Raw genomic sequence first — 25,605 nt, 5'->3', positions numbered from 1 at the left:
ATTACAGACACATACACAGGGAGAAGAAAAGAAAATTGCATAGGACTCTTCTCTCTTAGCCAAAGGAGAAAAAAACACACAGCATGGGCTTTGAGTTTCTGGCAAAATAGATTTCCAAAAGCAATTCAAACATTCATGTGTCAACTAATAGCCCCACTGACACCTATTGTCAGTGTTTGCCTTATACGGCTTCTACTCCACCTCCACCTCCACCACCAAACTCGCTCTCCACCCTCCGCCGCCGAACAGTAACACATACTGAGGCGTGTGGGAGGAAGTGAGGACTCAGCGTGTTGCTGGGAAAGGCTCAGCATCCAGCACGCGGGAGCAGTGGTGGTGGAAAAGTTGCTCCATGACACGACAGGTTCAGCCAGTATTCACCATCAGACGCCGTTCTCTCGGACGAATCACCTACAGGTGCCGGCCCACAGCGTCTTTTCCTTTCAATTCACACGTTTCACCTGCAGCCGTATGAAAATGACATCTCCAGCGACGGCGGTTGTCATTTTTAAAATGCATGCATTTGATCAGGTGGAAAAAGAGAGATGGGATTGTATAACGGCACCGGAAATGTGAAATATTTTATATGGATTGCTATAATACATTATGCAAAAGGGACAAAGAAACTCTACCACATACAGGATGTACTAAATCTACATACATAATCTGCAAAAAATGTGAAAAAGAAAAAGGAAGACATCTGCCAGATTTGGCCCGCGCAGAAATATGATTATATGCATAGTATACATACAAACAAATGTATTATTATGTATGTATTTATATAATTGTAGGCGTACAAACAGATGGTGCCGGTGAGATAGATGCTTCTTGAATAGATTCACCGTCAAAGGGTATCACTTGCAGTCTTTTGTTGTTTTTTTTTTATTATCAAATTACCCGAACAGACCTAAAACCAACAGCAGATTGATCATATTAACCAGTACTGTCCATCTGCGTGGACAAAGCCTGATACAGCTCATGCCTCTGTGCCTCAGAGCTCCGGTGTTGTCCTAAAATCTTTGCAGTGGCGTGACATAAACGAAGGATTACAATTAAAAAAAAGAAACAACCTGAAACAAATGAGTTGTTTTTCCAATCTCAGCTAATCCGCCAGATGCGTCACAGTGTTTCACTTTTAAAGTGCAGTACGATAATTGTGGCTTTGGATATCCTTTAATGAGTACTGTTGAGGTTGGCGCTATTTTAATTACCATCAAGTAGCGCGGGAAGAAAAAATAAAAAAAGTAGAGGTGAGCTTTGATGCAGCGTGGTGGTTTGAGACCTTTACTCCTGCGCTCTTCCAGATGTTTCGCCGTCACAGAGCTTCTCCATTATCTCGGGCTCCTGTGTATGACTGCGCCGCGGCGAGGCTTTGGTGGAGGAAGATCAGAGCAAAACAGAAGTGACATCAAACAGAGGGCAGCTCCCTCATGCACTGTGCTGGAGGGAACATGGACGTCTTGCTCAAATATGAAAGGGCTGATGGCAGGGGCGGCCCGACGGCAGTATCGGGCCTCGTGCCAGAGGAAGGAAAGGCAAGGCACGTACTGGTTACATGCACACACGAGAGAGAGAGAGAGAGACACGGGCGCTTTCACTCAAGCAAGGATAGAAAAAGAATAAATAAAACACGTGGCAGAAACTGTAATAACGCCATCAGAGATCGCCTAATGATATTGGAGGGCGGACTGTGCGGGCTGTCTTTGATCTTCCCTCCTCATCCCTCAAAGCTCGTTGCAAAGAAAGAAGCCGAGCAGAAAGAGAACAAGGACAGCCGAGAGAAAGACTGAGAAAGGGAGAATCGCTGACCACTATTAAAAAACAAGAAAAGATAGATGAGAGAGAGAGAGAGCGGAGTGGAGCCTTCAGGCAAACAAAAAAGAAGAATCTAACTGCTTCTTTTTCGCCCGGCTGTACCTGCGGAGGAGGCGATGGACAGTTTACAGCCCACAGCTCTCACAGCTGCCCCTCAAGCCCTGGCTGAACAACAGGGTTGGATTTGGGCCAGAGATGCCCCACAGCCCGACAGATTGTCTCCCAGAGACAAATACAGAAATGTCTGTCTGGTCTGTCAGTCCAGTCAGCTCGCTGCCAGCATTAACCCCCTGTTATCTGCCTCCCCTCCCATAACAGACTGAGAAAAAAGGTTCTTTCTGACCACGAGTGTCAATCAAATTTCAAAGCCTCCTTTCCCGGTGATAACACAGGGGGAAAAAAAAAAAAAATGTCAGTCAGTCAAAGAGAGAACGGTGCGAAACAGAGAAGTCCCGTAAGGGATCTGTTAGTACAACATCAGACAGCTTGTTTGTGTTCGTCAGCTGGTACATCGTCGCAGCGAACCACCACATCCTCTTTGACATGACGGTGTCTTCCGGCTTAGCAAGCAAGCAAAGCGCGTCTGACTTCACCAGACGTGACGGATTGGTGGGTGCGAGAGATATTTTTGGGCATCCGACAAGAGCTGTGCGGGTCAAAAGATCAAGGCCTATGTGTGTGTTTGCACCTGACGTGGGGGCCAGGCGGCAGCTGCAGAGGCCAAGGAATGACAGTCCGACCAGGACACTGTATCTAAATCTGTGCATGGCTCAGTGAGTGAACTGAATGATTGCCGAGCAGAGAATATTCACTTTTTAAAAAGGTTTACGGTAGTTTTCTACAATAAAATGGTGTCCAATCTCTTTTGGCTGTAAGATCAAAGTTCACATTTTTTTTGAAAAGGAGCAGATAAAGAATATTTGTGCTCAGAAAATAAAAAGACAGCTTCTTCAGTATAGTCGAGCTGCAAAAAAATCATCTAAAAAGAAACTCTCAGACAATTTTGTGTGCAATCTAAGCCCGAGTAAGATCAATACCAATTTCATCTCAGTAGGTCAGGGACATGTTTTGGGTAGCTTAGTACAAAGACTGCAAGCAGGGGCAAAAGTTAGCCATCCCTCCTCCAAAGCAGCTTGATTTACATGCCGTGTCTTGTGTATTAACTGGAAACAAAGTTTCGATAGAGCAATTAGTTTAGGCTTTACAGATAGTTCTCTAATGACTCACGCTGTGGAATTATGCCTCACACTCATGTGAGTCATGCGTCGACAGAGTTCTGATAGAGTTTTTATTGTTCGAGGACGCGAGCAGAAAGCGAGCGGTCAACTTGCTGCATCTTGCCCAAACGACGTCTCTTACAGCACCAGAGACTCTGCGGTGGAACAAAAAGAGGGAAAACAGCAACGCAACCGTATTCAGACCGAGAGGTTCCTTCTGCTTTCACACCTGAACTCCTGCTGCCCTGTTACATTACATATTATGCAAGATGCAAGAAACAAGAGTTCAGAATTGGGAATTCTGAATTGTTTTTCTTGATTTATTTAAAAAGATCTTTGATTTTTGGGACCTAAAGGCCCCCCCCCCCAAAAAAAAAAACGAGTCTGGACCTTCCAGGATTTATTTTTAAAATCTCATTCTCATTTTCTGTCTTCATGCAAAGCTAAGTTAGTGTATTTCCAGTGGAGAATATATATTTTAGTGCACGGAAGTCACCGAGGTATCAACCAATCCCAGTCCTAACCCTCCCGACTGCTATGCACCTTTTGTCCTTTGCCTCCACCTGGTTTGACTGTTATTTAAAGCATTTGGTAGAAATTGTCAATCGATTCTGTGTCAAACCTTTAGTCTTCCTTCAGTCCAAACCATTACCACAATTGTTTTGTAATTTAGGGCCGTTAGACCCTGCTTACATGAAAGTATACCCCCCCGTTTGAGTTAATCCGTGTTGTCCTGGGGTAATTCTGACCACACAAACTTAAAGTTCAAAAGATAAACCCAGTGTTACGCTATATTTTTTTCTTACTGACAACAAATCGCATGTCTGAAACCAACAATGTGTCTTCTGGTTTGCGTATCAAAGCCGGATTTATCTTATTCCCCTGTGCCACAGAGATCCATTTTTATCCAGAAACTATTAAAAACACATCAATGAGCCACATTATTAAAAAACAACAACAAAAAAAAACAAATCTCTTTTACCTCACAATCTGTGTGTGAATCTGTGCGTAAAATTTACAACATCTAAAAAAAAAAAATCACATATTTTAAGAAGACAGCACTTTTTTATATATATGGGACATTTATGTAACAAACCCGGCTTCTCAGTGGCAAATATCAATTTCATCTGACAGTTTGTGGGTAAAAATGGGCAAAGAAATATATATATATATATTTCCTAAAACGTCAGTGCTCATTTAAAGCTTACAGAAAATAATCAAATGAAAAACGTGTCACACCAGGCAGCTTGAGTTACACACTTTAAGCTTTGCTGACAAGTCAAAGAAACAGCTTTTTGTGTGTGTGTGTGTGTTTCTCACTTTCCTCTGCCCCTGTAAGTGTTTGCCTTTTTTCTTTTTCTTTTTTTTCCCCCTCACGGTCTGTAAAGACCACTACATCCTCATACAATCATTCCCTGGATCCCACAGGAGACGAAAGAAACAGATGGGGAATGAAACAGTGCTGCTTGTCTCTGCTCACTTCCACGAAGGGAGAGCGCACGTGCACGTGCACGTGTGTGTGTGTGTGTGTGTGTGTGTGTGTGTGTGTGCAGCACTCAGCTTTTGTGCATTTGTTTACTTTTCCCAGGTAGTGTTTACAAAAATAAGCCCCATGGCGTTAAAATGACATTTTTCATGCCGCGGCATGTGTCTGCAAAATGTGTGCTTGTATGTTTAGGTACGCGTGTGAGTAAAAACCATGGGGAGCTGAAGTGTAGCCAACCTGTGCGTAGGTTGTGTTGTATTCTATAGCGCTCAGAAGGACTGAAAGAGGAAATAATTGGCTATCACAAGAAGTCTTTTACTGCTGCAGTCACACTAAAAAGTATCTTCAAGGTTTTGTCTGGATTTTCTTACACCTGAGCGACAGGGAAACGACAACACATCATCATTTTCTGTCTTTGCTGTATAACTGATGTTAAAAATGTTACCTAAAGCGTGCTAACCATTCCTAGAATGTATATTTGTGCAGCCCCCCCTGCAGCTTGCCGTGAGTGCCTGACTGGCTATAAATGAACTACACGGGCACGGTACACATGTCACATTCACAAAAACAAAAAGCTGACGTTTGAAAACTTAAAAATAGGATTTGAAAGTTTAAAATCGAAAAATAAATAAATTTGAATGTCTGTGTATGTCTGAGAGCTTTTGTACTCCAACACCTGAAGTTTCTGAAGCACGTCACGCAGAGATTCAACACACTTGTTTGACTTATTCAACGCGCCACGCTCCTCTCTCGCAGAGATTGTCTTTGAGCCGAGCATGCTGGGATTTCTGACAGGGAGAAAATCAGAGTCTCTGAAAAAATAAATAATAAAAACTGTTAAAAACAACCCAAAACAGGAAATAACGGAAGGTCAACCAATCCAAAAATGTGTCCTCCAAGCTGGCGAGGTTAAGGATGTCAACAGTGGTCATCTTCAAACAATTAAACTTACTCTGAGTGCAGCTATGTTTAGTTTCCACGTAACATGCCGTATCATAAAACATAAACTCTTGATGATGACGTCTGTCAGTTCCTGTTCATCTTCAGTCTTTCCATTAGTCATCATGTCGGCTATGACTCCCTGCCCACCCTGACCGGCCAGAAGAAACAAACACTGTCACAACACTCATTAACTCCATCATTTAAGGACAGCCCACACACTGAGTATAAATATTTAAAAAGACCAAGCAGGAATGTACAATATAAATACCATAGTAGTCAGTCATCGAAGTCACTGGAGCGTTTTTGACTTATTTTCAGCGTCATCAAATGTTTTACAAAAGTGGCAGCATCTAAAAACGCTATAAAAAGAGTTGATCGAAATCGAAGCCTAACCCCTTTTATGGTGCTGAACAACATTAAACCACCACGATTATGGTTTGGGTTGGGTTTTTTTTACGAAATCCTACCAATTCTCAGAGTATTCAATGACAGACAACAGTAAAATTAGCTTTTTAAGTGGGCTCATTTCGTGTATGCAGCCTGGTTGGCTGTGCTACACGCAGCAGCTCCAGAGTTCTGTCATTTTATGAGAGGTTTAAAGCCCTCTGCCAGGCAGGGAGGAAGATTTAGAGACGGCCAATCCACCGGGATGTCCGCACTCCTTTGGTCACTGGCGTATATTGTCTTCTAAAATGGCATTTAAAAAAAAAAAAAGAAAGAAAAAAGGTAAGCGCCCCATTCTGCCAGACAGTTGAGCCTGTTTGAAAAACAGCCACACAAATTTAAGCTATAGGTTTGAGTAAAAAAAAGGAGTCGGGAAGCTGTGCCTCCAAATCTCTCGCCCCTGTTAACTGTCATATAATGGCTGCGGTGATGTACTGCATCCTTTGCCTTGTACTGAACCGTTACCTATTGCTCTACAGTAAAAATAAGCCCCTCTTCTCCTTAACATGCCCCTCTCCAACTCACGTAAATTACGGCAGGTCTTCTTTACAAGCCCCTGACTTATTCCACGCGATACAACTCCTGCGCCTGCGAGTGAAACGTTAACACTCTGTAAACACAAAGAGAAAATGAAGGGTATGGCAAAATAAGAGACGGGGGGGGTGGAGGGGAAAACTGCCCCCTTGAACACAGCAATTAATCAATTAGCTGGAGCGAATCAATACTCCCCGCCCAGCTTGGCAGGCTGACAGCACTCAGGTGTAATTAAAATTGTAACTATTGACAAATCAAGATGGATGGAGCACTTCCTGCCTGTTCCGCTCAGCTCGGGAGAGAGAGTGATTATCTTTGTGTGACTAATACGCATCGGGGACAGAAATGTGAAGGTGTTGCATGTTTTTTTTTTGCGAGCGGGAATCCGAACCAACGCGTGCAAAAGAAGGCTTACCTACGAGTGCGTTTGAGTCGAGGTCAAGTGAAAGTAACGCCGCGGGTCAAAGCCCTGCGTCCAAACATCCATCTCACTCCGTCACCTTCCATTATCATCGGGTCATTCTCATTACGTAGACCGTTAACAGTGTTAAGTGACTTGGTCATGTGTGAAGTGCATCCAAGCAAACGATAATCAAGATGTTAATCTGACAAATCTACATTTGGGTACCTGCTCAAGTGTAAAGTGCAAAGAAGAAGCTGTGAACATATGCCTTTCTGTCAACGTACGCAATGTTCTTCCACCCAGCAGGCGAAATTTTAGAGTTTCCAAAGTGTGTAACCAGCAGGGAGGTGTCATTGTTCGAGTGATAACAACGTCAGACACTTACCAAAGTTTCAATTACAGTCTTTCAAGTTGCCGCGATCGCGTTCGCTCTATTCTTGACGCTTAACTCCGCGTGTTGCTCTTCTCACGTGAGACGTTTGTGAAGCAACATCAGCTGACAAAAAGAATCGTTGGGATGGTGCTTGGTGTATACATGATGTTTGGCAGGAGTCAAAAGGAACTCTTCAAACGCGCCCATGATCAATGTGAAAATACCAGCAGAGAACATTCTTTTTTTGGAGATGTGAGATGTGTTTGAGGGAACCGGGCCTTCAAATCTCTTGAGACTGGCCCCCTTGAGCATCAAACAAGGACAAAAAGGAAAATAAGAATGTGTTTTAGACATTTAAATGAGAACAGATTTCAAAGCAGCACCAGGGAGCAATCACTTATTGTATTGTTAGAATAAGGAGGAAATATTGACGCACTAAAAAGACATATCATTCTTACATTCCCGTTTGTAGCTCTCAATCAGTGTAAAGTTCCTTTTTGGGCTAATTACACGAAGACACGGAATATCTAACAACTGCAGAGAAAGAGATTTATCATTTAGTACATCCATCTTTTAAAAAAAAAGCTCCAGAAAAGAAAGCTAGTAATTGCCAGTCATATGAAATATTCAAACATGCCTCGTGTGCTTGTCTGCTCTACTGACAAGTGCAAAAATGGGGCCGGAAAATTGAGAAATCCACCTAGAATTCTGCTCACTGTATTCAACATATTGGACTCCGATGCCAAGTCTCTTCCATTATGGCTAACACTCTAGCTTCAACTTAACTGTCATACTGCATTTCATTTAATGTACCATGTGTTTCCACTTCAGCTATTCTGTCTCCAGCTGTCCTCCTGGACTTTGTCTTGCTGCATCTTCAGTCTATCCGCTGGTTGTCTTGCGGATACGATCGCTGGGATTTGAAGAAAATCCCACAGTGTCCAATGAATGGTGCATTTTTTTGACCCTAGTCCAACTCTTTGCCCGTCCTAGACAAATGTTTTGAGATCTGAGATAACAAAAAAAAAAGAAAAGAAAGAAAACCTCCAGACGGCACATGTGCGCTCAAGCCTATCATGACGGGTTTTCAAGTTCAAGTGGTTACAAGATCTTGTTGTGAGCTGTGTTTGGTTTTTATTGTAGCCAAAAACAAAAAAAGATGCATTTGAAGCCGGAACGTCAGAGACGAGCTTGAGGAGTCGCATCCAAGAGGAAAACTAGAGTAAGTAAGGAAGGAGGCAATGGATCTCTCCAACTGGACAGAAACTCTTTTGTCATGCATGTAATGTACAATGTAAAGCAATAAGGCTGGCTGATAAAAAGCTGAGGTGTGAAGGAATTTCAGCAAACATCTGTGACAGCCTTACCTGGGGGGGTCAAAGAAAACACCTCCTGTGTCGAAATGTTAAGGCGTCGCCATGCATAAGTATACTCAAACGTCATCAGACGACTGAACCCAAAACACAGCCTCCAGACATAGAAAGCCAAATACAACCCCCAAATGAATAAACATACTCATTCCTATAATGTGTGAGTAATAGCTCATAACAGCGAGGTTATCTTCTGAATGCATCTGGAAGCTGGAAGCAGGGAAAGTCTCATGTTCTAATAGTTCTCTCCATTCCGCGTTATTATTATGTAAAGCATAAAAATGTGTTCTCTCATCAAATCAAAGCACCCCCACAAATCAAAGTTAAGGCAATTACAATCTTATTCCACCCTTTCAAATGGCAACAGCTGTTTCCCTTGGTCAAAATTGCAGCGTAATTGCACACGGTAGCATATGGTTATGGCTGATTAATCCAACTGGGGGTGAAGGCCCCATTATTCCTGTATGGGATGGGTAAATAGGCAGCGGATCCAAGTGCTGGATAGACGGGTAATGGGATGGCGAAAAAGGGAATGGGCCTTTGATGAGATGTCTGTTAAAGATGGCGTGATTGTCAGAATTGATCAGGCCTCTCCACCATCCCCATCTCAGCCATTAAATTGATTTGCTTGTCATCCAGCTTCTTCAAGGGAGAATCATGCCAGCGGTACCAAACTATGCAGAAAAGAGGGGCCAGTTTAGCCTGATCCATTTTAATTCACAAAATATATAGCCCTGGGGATTTTCAATTTCAATGCCCCCTCATGAACTCCCTGAACTAGAGTTGCAGTGTTTTTCCCCCATCATCTTTTTGTTCATCCAGAACTGCAGGGAGACTGTTATAGCCCCGGGGGAACCCAGTGTGTGGCAGAATGGCAGGGACATGATTATAGCTAAAGGACTGCTTACTGGCCGATGGGCCTGAACAGGCCACTTGTACACACAGACACACACACATCGGCTGATATATGCATACAAAGTCACAGTTCACCTGCAGACACACACACAAACATTTCACCCGGGAGGAGCAGCAATTACAGAGTTCAGGGGTGGTTGTCCTCAAGCCCTCAGCCCATCTGAATGCATAGAAAACACACAAGGATCCGCATGAGCGAGCCAGGTTTTTGGAGGAGGGGGGCCTCCTGAAGCTAGTGTCACTCTACGGACCACGCTCATTTCCATTTAGCCAGACGAGGGATGATGCTGGTAAACAAGCTTTGACTCTGGCTCTGTCCCCGCATGCATAATGGCCCCCTCTTAAAGAGCGAGGGAAAAGTTCAAGTCCATAATCACGTCCGTACTTCTGGCTTTTAGAGGTCATTTTTTGGAGCCTCACTTTGAAGGACGTGTGCAAAGAAGAGGATCACACTCGAATACTAGGCGCTGTGCAGCTGAAGCATGGTGTGTGGTGCAGAAGGCCTCCAGGTGCTAATTTGGGAGTGTGGAACAGTGGGTTGGCTTGGCTCGGCAGATGTGGAAACACATGATACGCTTTCACCACCGGTGATATTAAAACAAGGTGCAATGCCCTACCGTAAATCCTTCAATTCAACCTTGGCGCTAAGCCGTGTTCAAGCCAAAGCTTTATTGTTGCGCACACATGCAGTACTGCAGCAGCAGCTTCAAAAGAAAAACGCTTGGGCGCCCTGAAAAGCCAAGTACAATACACATGTAAGCTATCAGTGGTCTCCCTACTATTCATCAAAGGATAAATACTATCACCTGTAAAAAGGTGCACAGACATGTAAAAGCTTACCCTTTACAAATACATTCAATCAAACATCTCCATGAATGCGAAGAGCCGCCGTGCACGAAACGTGAAAACACGCATTAACAAACGTAAGCCACAAAGTAATAATTCCTGAAAAATTAATCCAGCTTGCAAAGCAGAACGATCAAAGGAGCCGTTTAAGTCTATATCAGAGAGAAAAAGATAATCAACAACTCTCATATAATCCACTTAAGTCAGAACCCCAATTAGAATACATAGCTCAACAACGATAATCAGCCCGTCACGACTAAAGCCAAACGGGAGAAAGTGATCCCTGTGTTTTTCTTGAACAGAACTCCAACGGGGTCATTTAACATTGACCCTTGTCCACTTCAATGTACAGTGAGACTTCCCAGCTGGCCCTGGGTGGCATCTTATCCCAGTCTGCACACAGAACTCAAACTAATAACCATGCAAAGACAAATGGGACAGCCTGGGCAAACACTAACCAGACTGCTTTTGTGCCATGTTCCAGACAACGGGCAAGATGGCAGGAGCTTAAAAAAGGAAAGCATTTGTGAGTAAGGCTGCTTCATCTTCGCTTCAGCCCAACATTTTCTCGCTCTGGTCAGAATGTCTTGGCGACACGGCGCTTAGACGAGATGAAAAAAAAATTAAAAATGACATCCTAAATCTTTTTCTTCCGTATTCAATAGACATTTTTTTTTTTTGGAGGTTACATAACTCGTGTTTCAAAGAGCGGGACTTGCTGAAATTTTGGGATTAAAGTTCATAGAATGTACTCTATGAGAGGAGAGTGAAAAATGTGAAAGTGGCTGGCATGCCGATGAGGGAATTTGGAGGCAAACGCGGTTACTGAACACATAGCTGTGAAATAACATTGATTCTGCCGTACTATTGTGAGCCACAGCTGGTGGCACCATTTTTATGTCATCTCAGCCCAAGTTAGGCTGACCTTATCGTTTCCTGCAGCATTAATAAAGTATCCATACGTGCATATTCTAAAACAGCAGCTTCTGAGTGAGTTAGAGGGAATATTTAAGCCGTTTATGCTTGTCTCACGACATGAAGACATGACGTTCGTGGTATAGGTGCATTTTATTCTTTCTGGTTTTATGTAGATCTGGAGTCATATAGTTACAAGGGTATAATCAGTCTGTCAGTGCTGAAACTGGCATGCGTTGTGTGCCGCTGACTTCCCCGAGTGGGCGTTCAGATCGAAATACGACGTACGTCACCAAGTAATCCACCAGGAATGTTCACTTGCGTGTATTCGATTTGGTCCACCGCGCCGGTTTGCCAGACGATATCACAATGAGTTGCAGGAAAAAAAATTGCAGCTAGACGCCAGACTGGCATCAGTCTGAGCCATGAGTCCTTCTGCCTACACAACTCATCGAAGAGGTATGAAAGGGAAGTTTTTATGTGGTTGCCTATTTACATCCAGGAAGCTTTGATCACAACAGAATTTATACAGGTCAAATATGGGGGATTATCCAGTATATTCAGATGACTGGAATAATGTTGAACGGCATGCTCGATGCAAGAAAATCAGACTGTGAGAGACCGTGTTAGGATGTTGCAGATTAAACCTTGAACCTTGAGACAAAGATGCCCGACACATTCACACATCTCCACGCTTCCCTCCTCACACGTTTACATGGCTGCACAAAAGCAGGCATCTTCACACTGTGAAAAGGAGGACACAGCGGGCCCCGACAGAAGTGGTTGAAGCTCTAAAGATGCGATGGTGACACTTCCTTGTCATATATCTCCTTATTAATAATGAACAAAAGAGGCTTTTATGCAAATACAAATCACTCTGCTCTCCGTGCACATTGATGAACACACGGTCTTTTGTTTTCTGGGTAGTTTTTTTTGTTCAAGAGGTATTTCAACAAAGCTGTCAGAGTAATAATAGAATGTAACTGTAACAAGCGAGAGTGTAGTGATGATTATGAGCTTACACTCCTATCACTGTGCTGTGGGATTCAGGTCTGTACATCCAGGAAGAGGGGCTGAGCTGTGTTTACGAACCGTCAATAGGTGAGAAGTTCACCGATGGGGTCTTTTTAGATTCACTCAAATCATCCTGAGGCTTTGCCTTTGGCCACAGCCGTACTTAAATAGAGAATGATCTGAAGCAGAAGCACAGCAGATAAAGAGCATACCCAAGGAAGGAGCGTGTGTTTTTCTTGTATACAGCATTTGCGCATCTGAATAGGAAAACCACTGAAGACCTGTCAACGTGTCACCATTCTCCTCCCCTTTCTCCTCTTAGTCACATAATTACGGCCTTGTCAAGTGACAGTTTGTGTACTCTGTGACTCTCCAAACGTGGTTTAGTATGTGTTCAAGCACACGTATTAAGCATACACATTATTTTAATCTAATCTACATATAAGGTTATAGCAGACACACTCGTCTACACTCGCCAGCAAACAATGTGCTTAAGTGGGTTTATTTGTATTTCTTTCAGTGTTTTAATATGGAATCCATTAGCTATTGCCCTTATTTGATTTTTCAGGGCACACATGAAGATTTTAATGCTGAGTCCCACTTAGAAAAACATTCCTAACCTCTTCGAATGACTGGTATTGGGAAACGTGGCCCCAAATCAATAAAAGAAATAAATAAAATAAAAAAAGGCCTCACTCGAAAGAGCTCTGGAAATGCTTTCTAGAGAGGAAAAACAAAAGATCTTTCAGTTACGCCTCTCTCTCTTGGACTTGCCACAACCAGAGACCTTGGGTGGGAAGTTTTCTTTTATCGAACGTAGCACAGTGAAACTCTAGACATCCCTCTGAGAAATCTATCACTGGACTTGACCATGAGTTTTCTCGCCAGCCCTGAATACTAAAAAGCGATATGTTGTGACCTTTTGCCAAAGCGTTGGCTGCAGGGATCTGGGACAGCGACACTCTTCTTTTTTTTTTTTCCCCCCACTTCTTTTGCAAATCATTTCACAGGGCACAGCTGCTACAAGGAAACAGAGATCCCCCAGTCTGTCAATTAAGATGTGCGACAAATCAGGGCATTTGTAGTCTGGAGACATTCTCTCAGCGCCACTGTCTCCACGTATCACTCACACCACAATCTCAATCAGTTCTTTTTTCCAAAAGGCCTTGGCCAAATCCATCATGTCGGTTTCAAATAACCCTAAAAAGAACACTTGCGCCCGCTGCCTAATAAAAAAGAGTGAGTCATATCAAAGATCAAAGATGGCTTTGATCAATAATCTTGATTTGTGCTTCAGACATCTGCTGTCTGTGTTAAACCACCCTGGGATTGGAGATTGGCTTCTCAAGGTCTCAAGTGTACACAAACACAACGTGCCTACACATCCTCGAACGAGATGTCTTGATGGCGAAAGTGCCTGACCATTTAGTGAAGAGGCGGCGCCACGTCAAGGAGACAAAAAGACGAACGCCGCCGCAGCTTCCGCCACTTCATCTGAAAGCCATCGACTAGGTCAGTGAAAATTTTCCGCCGCATGTCTATGATTATGTGCCCTATTTTGTCGCCTGTGATAAGAACGCATCCAATTTTGCTTCCGTCTGAGGCGGTCGAGAGGTGCTCCCAAACTGTGCGCATTTCATTCCAGCCAGACAATTTCAATCCAGTCTTCTAACAGATTTAAAATGGAGATGACATCCTTGACTTCTATTACTGTGTCAGGCTCTATGTTGAATACAGTAAGCTAAAAAACAGACTCTAATCATTCTGTGCATCCTCGCCACACAACAGCATGAAATAGCTGATTTCCTATGTCGGAGTGTCCCACAACCTGTCATAAACATCCTCACGGATGTTTAATCTGAGTACCACGCCTCTGACAGAATGAAGTCCTCAACTCCCTCCAAAGCTCCTAAAGTCGAGCTCTAGTCAGTCAGGCTAATCTGTAGATGCTGAGTGATGCAGAAGTATGTATGCCAAACATGACATTCCAATAGAGTCCTCCCCCGCTGCTCCGGGCTCCGAAATAGACGTGTTAGAAATGACGAAACCAGCAGGCGAGCCCAGCATTGTCTCCGCATGACCTCGGTAAATGAATGGAAGTGAACAGTGGGACAGGAAAGACAGCTCCTATAACTGTCACTTTGAACAAAATATCCAGGGTGAGTTGGGAGGATGGCCTGTTTTTTTTTTTTTACATGCTTTACAGAAGCGTGTGCTTATTTGTCATCTACCGGAAATAGTGGGTTTTAACATGTCTGGGCTTTTGTTTGAAGGCAGAACGCTTCGCCGTTTAACATGACAGACCAAGCCTTGATTTGAAGTCTTGATTTCTCTTCACGCTGTGGACAATGACGACGAATGACAATGCACAAAACACAAGAACTGAAGATCATCACGGCTCAGCAGGCCTTAAAGCAAGACGTCATAGCACTTTGTCCTGATGAAGGCCTGTTCTCCTGTCGTTAAAAAGCCGTTTCAGTGGACTGGTCATTAAAATGTGGCAAGCAGTGGCTGACATGTCCATCCAGAGGCATGCTACTCGCCTCATCATGTTCTTTAATCATCGCACGGAAAGAGAGCAGCCCACACTGGGGTCACTTTCAATGAGCTTCTCTCCGAACGGTCTGAAGAGAGTCCAATTAAATCCTACATTTCGACGCAGGAGCGACTACGTAATGAAATCTGAGGGCCACCGCTGGGTGGACTGAGCAGTCTTCATCCCCAACTTCTACACATAAAAATCACATGCATGCCATATTGCTTTATGTGCACATAAAAAAAAAAAAAGCAGGCAAGGCTTCCTCCCCAGAGCACTACTGTAAATAATGTGTTCTCATTCAACTTGTTCAGTTAAATAAGCTTCAAGACGGGAAGAGACAGGACTGAGGACAAGAACCCAGAATCAGATACAGACGGCAGGTAGAGATACAGTTATAGAGAGAGCGGAAGCAACAATGTCGGGATTCTTAATCCCTAGGACACACGAGTTATCAATCTCCTGTAAATGTCAGGCACTAGGATATATGCCCTCATGAATGATGGATATCTGCCTTGTTTGTTTTTTTCATCTCCTCTACATTGTATTATTGAGTGAGCGCCACCGAGGGCTTAGAGTCTATCTAGAGAGGTAATACTCCCTCCTTACACTGGCAGCAATACCTGAATCCCAATTACCCGGGTGGAGAGGGTGCAGAGGAGAAAGGCAAAGAGTTTTTTTTCCTTTTCCCCCACCATGCAAGCGCCACCCCACAATCAGTACCTTCAAAACGCGTCACGTACACGTGTGCTGTGAATATGTCGAAATTATAGGTTTTCCAAACTCCCAAATGTCAGGAAGACTTCCACTTTACACCCCCTGTGAGGGGTGTCAAGGCTGGAAGATTACACACAGAGGAGAAGACAGCCATTGATCGAGATCACCATTCTTCAATTATTTTCCATTGCCTTACTTCGTTATTGAGCGAGCTACCAATTAGGCTGTATTTTACTGAAGACCCCCTGGAGCACCCTCAAGGACCCATGGCACTAACCACACAGACCCCCACTCTACTTTTAAAATCGTACAAATATTCTGATCAAACTGAAGGTTATGTGCTTTTGTCTCTTTGATCAGAATATGTCCTCTGCATACTTTGATTTGTCCACAGCAGCTGCCTAAAACAAACTGTCATTAATGATAATAAAGAATAATAGTCTCCTATACAAATATCAGATAAAAACAAACCCTGCGGGGATATATCTAATATAATTTGGCAAAAAGAAAATGAAAGAAAGAAGGCCTGAGGTTACAGTAGACTGTCTGTTGGGCACTGGAGACACACTCTGGTGCCCAGCAAGTCTCCACAGGAATATTACAGGGATCTTGTGGGATTATTGCGCTGAGAATCTGAGTCGCACTCCAGCTCCAGTAACTACTCATGAAAAAATCGAGTCCCTCCAAACTACCACACATGTCTATTACTCCCCTCGTGCTTCGGGGGGAGCAGGCAGGCTGCATAATTCTCAGAGAAGCAATTAATTTTCAACATCTAATGCTCTGCGCACACACGCACATCAATATATCTGTCTATTTGCGGCGCTTGTTTGACGCGTAAAAGTTTCATTTCCAAGGGAGTGGGGTTGATTAATTAATTAGTGCTTATTAATCTGATTAACAGCCGGGCTTCTCATAACATATTCGTCGCTTATGGTGTGCTCAAGCTAGAAAATTCATTTCATTCCTGAACATTAACAAGCTTATAATAAACATTAAGACCCGTGCGTAAAATGTGCCACGTTTATGCCAAGCTGGACTTAAAGTTCAGGTTTAGGTGAAGTACAGGAACACATGAGGGGGGTTTAAAAAAAAAGTGGCACTGAAATGTGTAATCAAGGGAATAGCAGCAGAGAGATCTGCCAATGTGTGAGTGTGTCACTAGCCTGCAATTAAGACAGAGTGTGTGTGTCACAGTGATGTGTAGCCTAATGAGAAAATTATAGGCTACGTGCAAAAGGCAAAGAATAATGAACACATCACAGATCCGAAAGCAGCAGTACGGAAACGCCACCAAACATCCAAACACAGCAGGGGAGCTACAGACACTAATGGGCCTGTCTGATGACTAATTGGCACCGTGCCTCGGTGTCCCTCTTACCTTGAGCTTGTGTGGAGTGGATGAGTAAGGAAAAAAATAAAATCCATGTGGCGCGCCACATCGATCTGTTCCAGGAGTCCTCCAACATGGTCCCAAATCGGGTAGAGTGGACAACAAGTGCCCGTGCTACTGAGTCCCGAGTCCCGGTGTTGTTCTGCTGTTCTGTCCGCCTGCTGCTGCTGCCGCCGCCGGGGGGTCTCTTGTCTGTCTGAGCGCACCGATCTGGGAGCGCAAAACCGAGCTGCTGCTGCTGGTGGTGGTGGTGGTGCTGCAGCCTGTCGAGACCGGAGAAAAATTCGGTCAAACAGAGCCTATATTTGTGTCACAGTTCAAATTGTGCTCCAGTTCCACAGACCCAGTGTGATATTTCCCCCTAGTCCCGAGTGCCGAAGCGGTTTGAGTTGGTTTCTTTCAAGTACTGGAACTCAATCAGATGAATCCAGGTTAAATCCACATACAGTCCATTTCTCGTTGCACCTGTAAGAAGCTGCGCCTCGGTACTTTTTCATCGACACTTCTCCTGGTGATGCTGTCTCCTTCCCTTTTTCTCCACCTCTTACTTAAAACTTCACCCTCGGTTGTCCGCCACCGAGTGCTTCACAGTTTTTTTTGTTTCTTTTCTCCAAAGCAGCGGACAGACTTTTTTGCTGGAATCCCTCCCCCACAGCGCACTGTCAAGGTCGCCAATTCAGTTTGACAGGAGAGCACTGAGAGAGGAAGTTCGGCAGCTCGTAAGGGCAGAGAATGAAGCCAGTGGAGGAGAGTAGTCACACTGTCATGGTCGGAGCCTGCCGTGGAAGAGAGAGAGAGAGAGAGAGAGAGCCCGGCTTGCCGGTGTGTGCGTCGGATAAGGACGAGTCCCGGGTTCTTTATGAGGAAACGTTTGGATCTGATGTGCAGGGCAGCGCAGCGCAGGTTGCCACCATGCGGCCGTGCGCAAAAACGCACTCCGCGTTACAACACAGCCAAACACAGAGGATTTTTTTTATTATTGCTTTCCACATCACATAACAAAAAAAGGTGGAATGAATATAGGCCTTTGTTAAAATGATTTAAGGAACACGTGCTCTGCCTGTGTCGCCAAGGTTTGGAGTGGAGTGGTGCTTAGAGTGCCTGAGGAGAAATCATTGTAACATTTCTGTGGATTTATAATGTGTCTGAGTTTATTGACCTTCCAGTATTTTTTTTATCCCCCCTTGCATCATTATGTGGATTTATATTTTAATACTTCCAGGGTTGAGACTGTGCTCTTTAGTGTAGCACCCTTCTTACATTGTTCTTTTTCTCCCTTTTTAGCCATGGCATGTAATTCCCCACGCCGTTTGAGGCGCATGACATGAATAGGAAAAGAATACCAAATGGCTCTGCTAAGTCTTTGCACGGCACGGACTGAAAACTGCTGCTGCATGTTATCTCGTCTGTGTCTTTGCCTGTGTGGGAGAAGAAGGAGAAGGAGAAGAAGGAGGAGAGGGTGAGAAATGAATGAGTGGGGGGACAGAAGGAAGGAGGGAGAGAGAGAGGGTGATGAGTGACTGAGCAAATGCTGTTTCCAAAATGACAGTATCAGTAAAATAGAGGCAGAGGGAGAGAATGAGAGAGCATGACAGAGCAAATGTTCCTGTCTTGAAAATGACAGTGCCTTGCCAGGAGAAAGCAGGAGTGCTTAATGTTTGTAATGTTTTTTTGCGAATGGCGTGTCCCATCTAAGCCACCACAGGGGCAGCAGGGAAATAATGCACCATGGTAATGGCCTCTGTTGTTTCTCAGCATGATTTCCAGGGCTCCTGTTGGCTTTCGCCCCTCTTATCCCCAAAAATATGATACCTTGCACAAAAGTTAATAGGAGAGTTAACATCAGGAAAACCAAGACGGAGTGCTTTCTCGGCCACCCCCAGGGCTGCTCAGGGACCCGATTATGATTTTTCAAAGTACTTACGGTGACTGAACTCAGCAAGAGGGGTAATTTAGAAAATCCCTGGACACAGTGTTTTGAGCCATGGCTTTCTGCACACAAGTGGTGAGGCAGTTTGTTTGTGTGGCTTTTCTCTCTCTCTCGCTTCTCCCTTTGCAGATGCCAACGCCGCCAGGTGTTAGCCCTCGGTGTTGTTGAGCAATTGCTAGCCGCGATCACAGGTGTTAAAGCAGCTTAGTGCAAGCTGCATTCACTTCAGTCTAAGACTCTCTCTCTCTCTCTCTTTTCTTTTTTTTTATCTGGCCCTAGAATTAACCACACAACTGGTAATGATGATTTGGAGTTATCGGCAGCAGACTGCAATTATTTCAAGCTATTCTGACATTTTGCCCTGGGAACCCATGTTTAACACCTTTAAACCAGACCATCTGATGCCATTTTTGGCACTGCCAACAAGATAGAAAGAAGGGGCAAAGAAATCTGGAAGTAATTGGCGAAAAACAAGTACTTTAGCTCTTAAAATGATTCTGCCATGTGGCAATGGGAGGCATACAGGCTTAGATGTTCAAATGTTCCATGTCATCATCATTCCATGCAGCCATTTCCATTAATTTTCAATACTGCAGACATGAAAGTTACAAGAGTCTGTTAATACGTTTTCATGCATGAAAAGAGTGGAAATCAATGGCTGTCTACATTGGGATAATGTAGATTTGTAAGATCCATCCATCCATCCATTTTCCCCTCATCGTTTATCAGGGCTGCAGAGGACTGGAGCCAATCCTAGCTGGCACTGTGTGAGAGGGGGGGTAGCCTTAAGTCATCAGTTCATCACAGGGCTGACACAAAGAGTCAAACAACCATTCACTCTCACACACTCAGACCTAGGGGCAATTTGGTGTCACCAATTAACCTGTTAACCAGCATGTCTTTGGACTGCGGGAGGAAGCCGGAGTACCCGGACAGAGCCGAATGGACACAGGGAGCACATGCAAACATGAAAGGCACCGCTGTGGCACCCTAGATATGGAAGATGCTTTGCAGAAGGTGTGATTTAAAGTATACAATTTGGACTAAATTGACAAAATTGTGAAATATTCACGCTCTCTACCGTTACCACCGCACTGACTCCATTTCCAGTGAAAATCCCAGTCCACACCTTCACACCCAAGCAGCATGATATCCATTCAGACTCTTCTTACTGACTGAATTTCCGACCATGAAGTGCAACGCTGACAATAAAATTCTGCGCTCGGTTCATTTCCATCAAGAAAGTGAAAGAGGCGCTCAGAGGTGAAACTCGCCCTGCATCGTCTGAGGCCCAGGTGGAGAGGAACAGAGGGTAAGACAGGAAAAGGGTGGGAGAGGCGTCTTTGAACAACAAAGAGCATCAGTGTTTGAGATCATCGGAGATGCTCTCAGACCAAAGCCCTGATCAGCAGCTCAGATCCCCGCCTCGGTTTAGGTTGAGAGGATTTTACCCGAGATAAGGCGAGATCACAAATACAGACATCGAGACATACACGCGCATACATAACATGGCAAGAGTTGCAAAAGCAAAATAATATCAGAGGAATGGTCTGTTGGCTGCCCAGACTGGAAAAAAAAATAGAGGCCAGAACTCCAAGAGTTAGAAAAACCCGAGGGAGAACTCTGAGTGCTTCAGAGAGATCTGTGCTGTTCATCTGCTCCACACATACACAAACACTCAACATAACTTGAGGGTAACATGCATTAACCTCCAGTGGGATATTTCTACGATCCGTAATGTGCCTGAAAAAGCTGAAGTAGAGGGAAAGAACACACCAGTTGTGTCATTAGATGAAAGGCTCGCTGGTATTTATCAAGCATTTCTCACCCCATTAACATTTCTCTATCAATTAGTGCACATTTAAGGGGAGGCATCAAAGGAGCGGGGATCTTCTTAACCAAAATGAATGCCCCCATCCTCTCTTCCACCACTCCGACCAATCTCACTGGAGGTTTAATGAATTGGAACGAGCAGCGGATAATGGGGAACGGGAGCTCGGTGGGAGGCCGATGGGGGTGATGAGCGTTGCTTATTACCTCCAAGGCCAATTACAATAAAGATATGTCATCGTCTCACTCTGATAGAGAGGAGAGAGTCATGGTCTCCCACGGGGCTTCGCTGACCATCTGAACAACCCCGGCCAACACAAACAGTGAACTGAGCACCAGCCTCATTTAGGAGAATATTTATGCGGCGCCGGTTTACTTCTTGAAGCTTATATGAGCATTAGTATGTGCAAGGTTTGTTGTGAGCAACTTGCTCCTTTTATTTGAAATTTCAATTACTGGATGTTAGAGAAATAATTATCTATTAGTTTATATTTCTACATAAATAATGAACTAGAGTGTAAAAGTAGATATATATGTATCCACCACCCACAGTCAAACAACTTTTCAGACTAATTACCCTTGAGATCAATAGCAGGGTCATAAAACACACTGACATTCTGAGCTCAAATACTAAACATGGTGACTCTCTTGAAGAGTATTTTCTTTAGTACAGCACCTCCAAAGCCTTGGCCACATTCGCGGCAGGGAGATCAGATCGCATTGAATTTATTAAAACAGAAGAAATGACATTTAAAAAAACCCAATGGGTGCTTTAATTTATGTAAGGATCTTTATTCGTGGGCATTTTGGCAGATGGAGACGAGCAAAAGAAAAATCTGACAGTATTCATCAGAGAGAGACAGATAGAGAGAGAGATCAGTCAAAAAGCAGGGAGAGGAAAGAGGAGCAGGATTGTTTGTGTAAATGAGACAGATGGTCAGAATTGAAAAGAAATATGTTAAGCGCAACTGCGCCAACCTTGGCAAAGGAAGGCATACGACATAGGGAGGGAAGGTAAAGAGGGTAGGTGTAGGAGTTAGGAAAGAAAAAAAGGAAGAACTGTTTTAGTAAAAGTAAAGTGATTTAAGATTAAAAAAACTAAACAAATGAAATACAAGAAACAGGAAAGCACACTAATAACACATCAGTCTGCTTGTTGCTTCTGAACCCACTTTACCGCCATACAACAAATACTCCACTTGCCACGCTCGACACTCGAGTGCGCTAAAAATGCTCGAATGTTTTATGAAGCCGAGTGCATGGATATGATCGTGCAGCACCTGAGCAGTGATTGCACCAGACTGCATCATCCACCTGATTCACTTATGCACCGTGCTCCCTTTCTAACCCATTCAAGAGACTGCAAAATAAATCATGACCCTTTGAGCAACAGCAGTACTTAGCTTAAAGGGTTGTTTCACCCAAAATCCCACTTGCAATCAAAGATATTTAAGTATTGAGTGGTATTGAGACGTGGTGATAGCTTTTGCTGTGTTTGAGAATTACCCCCCAATACAATGGAGGTGAATGAAACTTTGTTTGTGGTGTTCAAAGCATTGCGATAAAGAAAAAAATAAAATAAAACCCATAAAACACAAGAGATGTTGCTGTTGAATTTTTAAACACTTTTCTTGCTGTCAATACTTTTCTAACTTTTTGGACTCCTACTGCTAAATTAACCCCCTAAAAGTTAGAAGAATTGGGAAAACCTTTGAAGACATAAGGAGTGTATCAAACAGAAGACCAATGGCCAAATGAATAAATTATGTGTAACATAGACTGAATAAAGAAAAACTGTACGTAGTCTCTCTAACTTCAACCACAGGCTTCTGAAGAGTGTGGTGACTTTGGTGCCAAGGATCCTGCCTCCACAGGCTCGTGTGTTGAATAAAATCTGATTGCTTAACTGTAGCTTTAATCCTATAATTTAAATGGGTGAGTAATATAAAAGAATGCCCCTCAATCAGTTATCATGAATGAAGAAATTAGTTAGACACCAAAACTGTTTTTTGTACCAGGCTGTAAACATGTTTATTTCTGCTGTGAAGTTGGACATTTGAACATGGTCACTTCTGGAGCCAGCCTCAAGTGGCCATTTGAGGAACTTCAGATTTTGGTACTAAACAATGAATATATCACTTTCTACATGTAAAATGGTATTTATACTTTCAGTACATCCAATATCTTTTTTCTGGGTCAACTATATAAATAATGGCTGTACTACAAACCTTTATATTTAATCAGTAAATAATGTTGCTGATTCATTCTTGTACAGAGCCTATCTGCTATGAGCATGTCAGGCACTGGACGCACAGAGAATCTGGTGGAGCTCTGACATTCACTCTCAGCTCTCAGTCTCTGTACTGATAGCCTCAGAGAGGCTACTTCACAGGCCACCGTCTGTAGAGTCAGGAGGGACTTGTTGGTAGGGTTGGTGACGAAAGATGAGAACTCAATTCCATTGAAATAGCCGCGTTTCAACCAGTCAGGGGAGGTTGCTATGCATATTTAAAGCACAGTATGTATAATTCAAATATTTCGCGCTAAACTGTCAAGATCTGGACCTGAATCGATCAGCACCATTGCTAAAGCCATTGGTTTTTTCCATCTGAAAGTGGTTTAACAGTTTAGTTACAGTTTAAAAGTATTTCAGAGAAATCCAAACACTCAAAGAGACTGGCAGATGATTCTCCATCTGCTCGCAGATTCAGATTCAATTCGGACCAGAGTGTCAAAGTGTCCGTTTGTGTGCATCTGTGAATGTTCCTGTGTATGTTACAAGCATGAACAGACAAATTAGCAAGCACAGCCATGACTGCGACTTGACACATTACCTGGGCCACAGAGGTGCAGCCACCATATAGCTTCATTTTTATCACTGGCTTGGGAAAATGAATAGAAATCCATGTCAAAGCTGGAACAGAGCATCATTCTTTTAGTTCTGATTGAATTCAGCAGATATAAGCCCATCTGACGGATCCAAGGTGTTACTCTGCACGACCCAGTGTTGAAAATATGCCGACACCGACACCTGAGGCAGTGTAGGCTCCACCGTAACCGTTGTTTGCAATTAAATTGAGCTCTGCCCTTAGTCTTTTATACTGAAACATGAACACATAATCGTATACATACCGTGTTCGCCATGATAGAAATGTAAACTCTAACCCCAGCAGTTGGAAATAAACACACTTTGATCAAACACCAGTCAACGCAGAGCTGTAATTGGTGCAAACGTAAAGCCTCAGGAATCTTTATCAGATATCAGAGCATTGATCTTCCCCCACCCACTGATATGCGTTTAGGTCAATGCATATGTCACTGAGCCTGGAGCCAGGAAAAGCATGCACTCCCCATCTTGCTGCTGCTCCGGCCTCCATGGTAAAATCTCAACCCTTACACCTCCATCGTATGGAAAGTGTGGTGGAGATTTATTTCACTTCTACTTCTCTCTGTAAAAAGACTTATCTGGAAGGTAATTCATCCATAAGGCTTTCACTGAAGGACGTTCTACTTATACAATGTACTGTAGTTGTTTTCACTCAGATTGTTACATGTCACATAACCCAGTACTTTTGTTGAAAGGGAATGAGTGATTACTGAAGGTTAACCGTATCTAATGCAGTATTATACCCTCCTTTATATATCTGTCTATCCTGTCTATGTGTGCAATGTGAGATGGAGAAAAAGACATAAGTGTGTGCGTAAAGGCAGCGCACAATGCTTTATTTGCACCGGCTTGTATTACCTTTTCAGATACATCCTCGGACCTCCCTCCATCATATTAAATGGCTTGTGGAAAGAATTTTTTCGTGTTTGTGCAACTCAGAGCAGATAATGGCACTCTTTCAGGAAGTAGACGAGCAAGGACACATGATGGATTCAGTGCTGGACTTCTTCTGTACCCAGTAATTCTACTTGTTGCCTCCAGTTTTGCTATTGAACCTCTTGCAAGGCAAGGCCTTGATTATGGGTTGTTTGTGTTTGTCATCCTGTCAATCTCATTCTTGGATGAATGCACTGAACTCTTGCGCATTAATACAAATAATCATTCAATTTGGAATCCTATTTCAATCCGATCTGCCCACGTCCTTGGCATGGCATTATGTTCTTGTCCATTATCTTGTAATTTAATTTAAAAAAAATCGTTGTATAACAGTTGTAAGAAGAACTGATGATTATCAGTAAGATGTCAAACTTTGCCATAGGACTCACGAAATCCTGAAATTAGAAGAGAATCGATTTTGCTTTGGCTTCAAGTCTTCCGAACTACAGTGGTTATTGGTCAATCAGCATCCTGTGAGGACCTAGGAGCTAGGGCATGATCTATGGGTGTGGCAGCTGCTAAAGAGGTTTGCATAGATGCTGCTAGCATCAGTTACATCAGCACTGTGTGGCATTTCTTCATTGAAAAAAAAGCAAAGTACAAAACTCAAGGTTTTTCTCGATGGAAACAACGTTTTCGCTGATCTCCCGACTGGCTTTGGTAAGAGCTTGACTATGTTTTTATGGTTTGCTGTTGTTGCTGTATGTTTCCATTGAGTTCCCTGATGGTTGTGTGTAACAAACCATCTGGTAAAGTCAGTCTTGATTGGTTCATGACGTAAAACAGCAGTGATTTTCATTTAAATGAGGCTAATTTTAACCAGTGCTGGAGGAATCCTTTAAGGGAGCCTGAAGAAGAATGTTAGTGCAAATGAGAGAAAACATACACACACACACACACACACACACACACACACACACACACACACACACACACACATTTGCTGTACCTTATGATGCACTGATTGTGTTGTACAAACTAAAAAAGAAACACAAAGCTTTTTTTAGCCATGCTTCTTGTGCACCATGTGTCCAACCACGGGGGTGGATTGTTGTGGTGATTGAAAGAGCTATATGAGGCAGCCAGCCTTCTGATTTGAGCC

The 25,605-nt window shown here is 43.5% G+C and overlaps 1 protein-coding gene across 1 annotated transcript in view; it reads right to left on the bottom strand.

Moving 5' to 3' along the window:
* Window positions 1-17,864, bottom strand: part of sdk2b (sidekick cell adhesion molecule 2b) — a 247,597-nt gene extending 229,733 nt beyond the window's left edge. Inside the window, exon 1 of the mRNA XM_019270164.2 lies at window positions 16,909-17,864. Within this exon, the coding sequence (XP_019125709.2) occupies window positions 16,909-16,996 (88 nt within the window). The 5' untranslated portion in view covers window positions 16,997-17,864. The remainder of the gene's footprint in view (window positions 1-16,908) is intronic.
* Between the last annotated feature and the right edge of the window lie 7,741 nt (window positions 17,865-25,605).

The sequence above is a fragment of the Larimichthys crocea genome, chromosome XVI (genome assembly GCF_000972845.2).
Source record: "Larimichthys crocea isolate SSNF chromosome XVI, L_crocea_2.0, whole genome shotgun sequence".
Lineage (NCBI taxonomy): Eukaryota > Metazoa > Chordata > Actinopteri > Sciaenidae > Larimichthys > Larimichthys crocea.
This window is presented reverse-complemented; position numbering and strand designations above follow the sequence as displayed.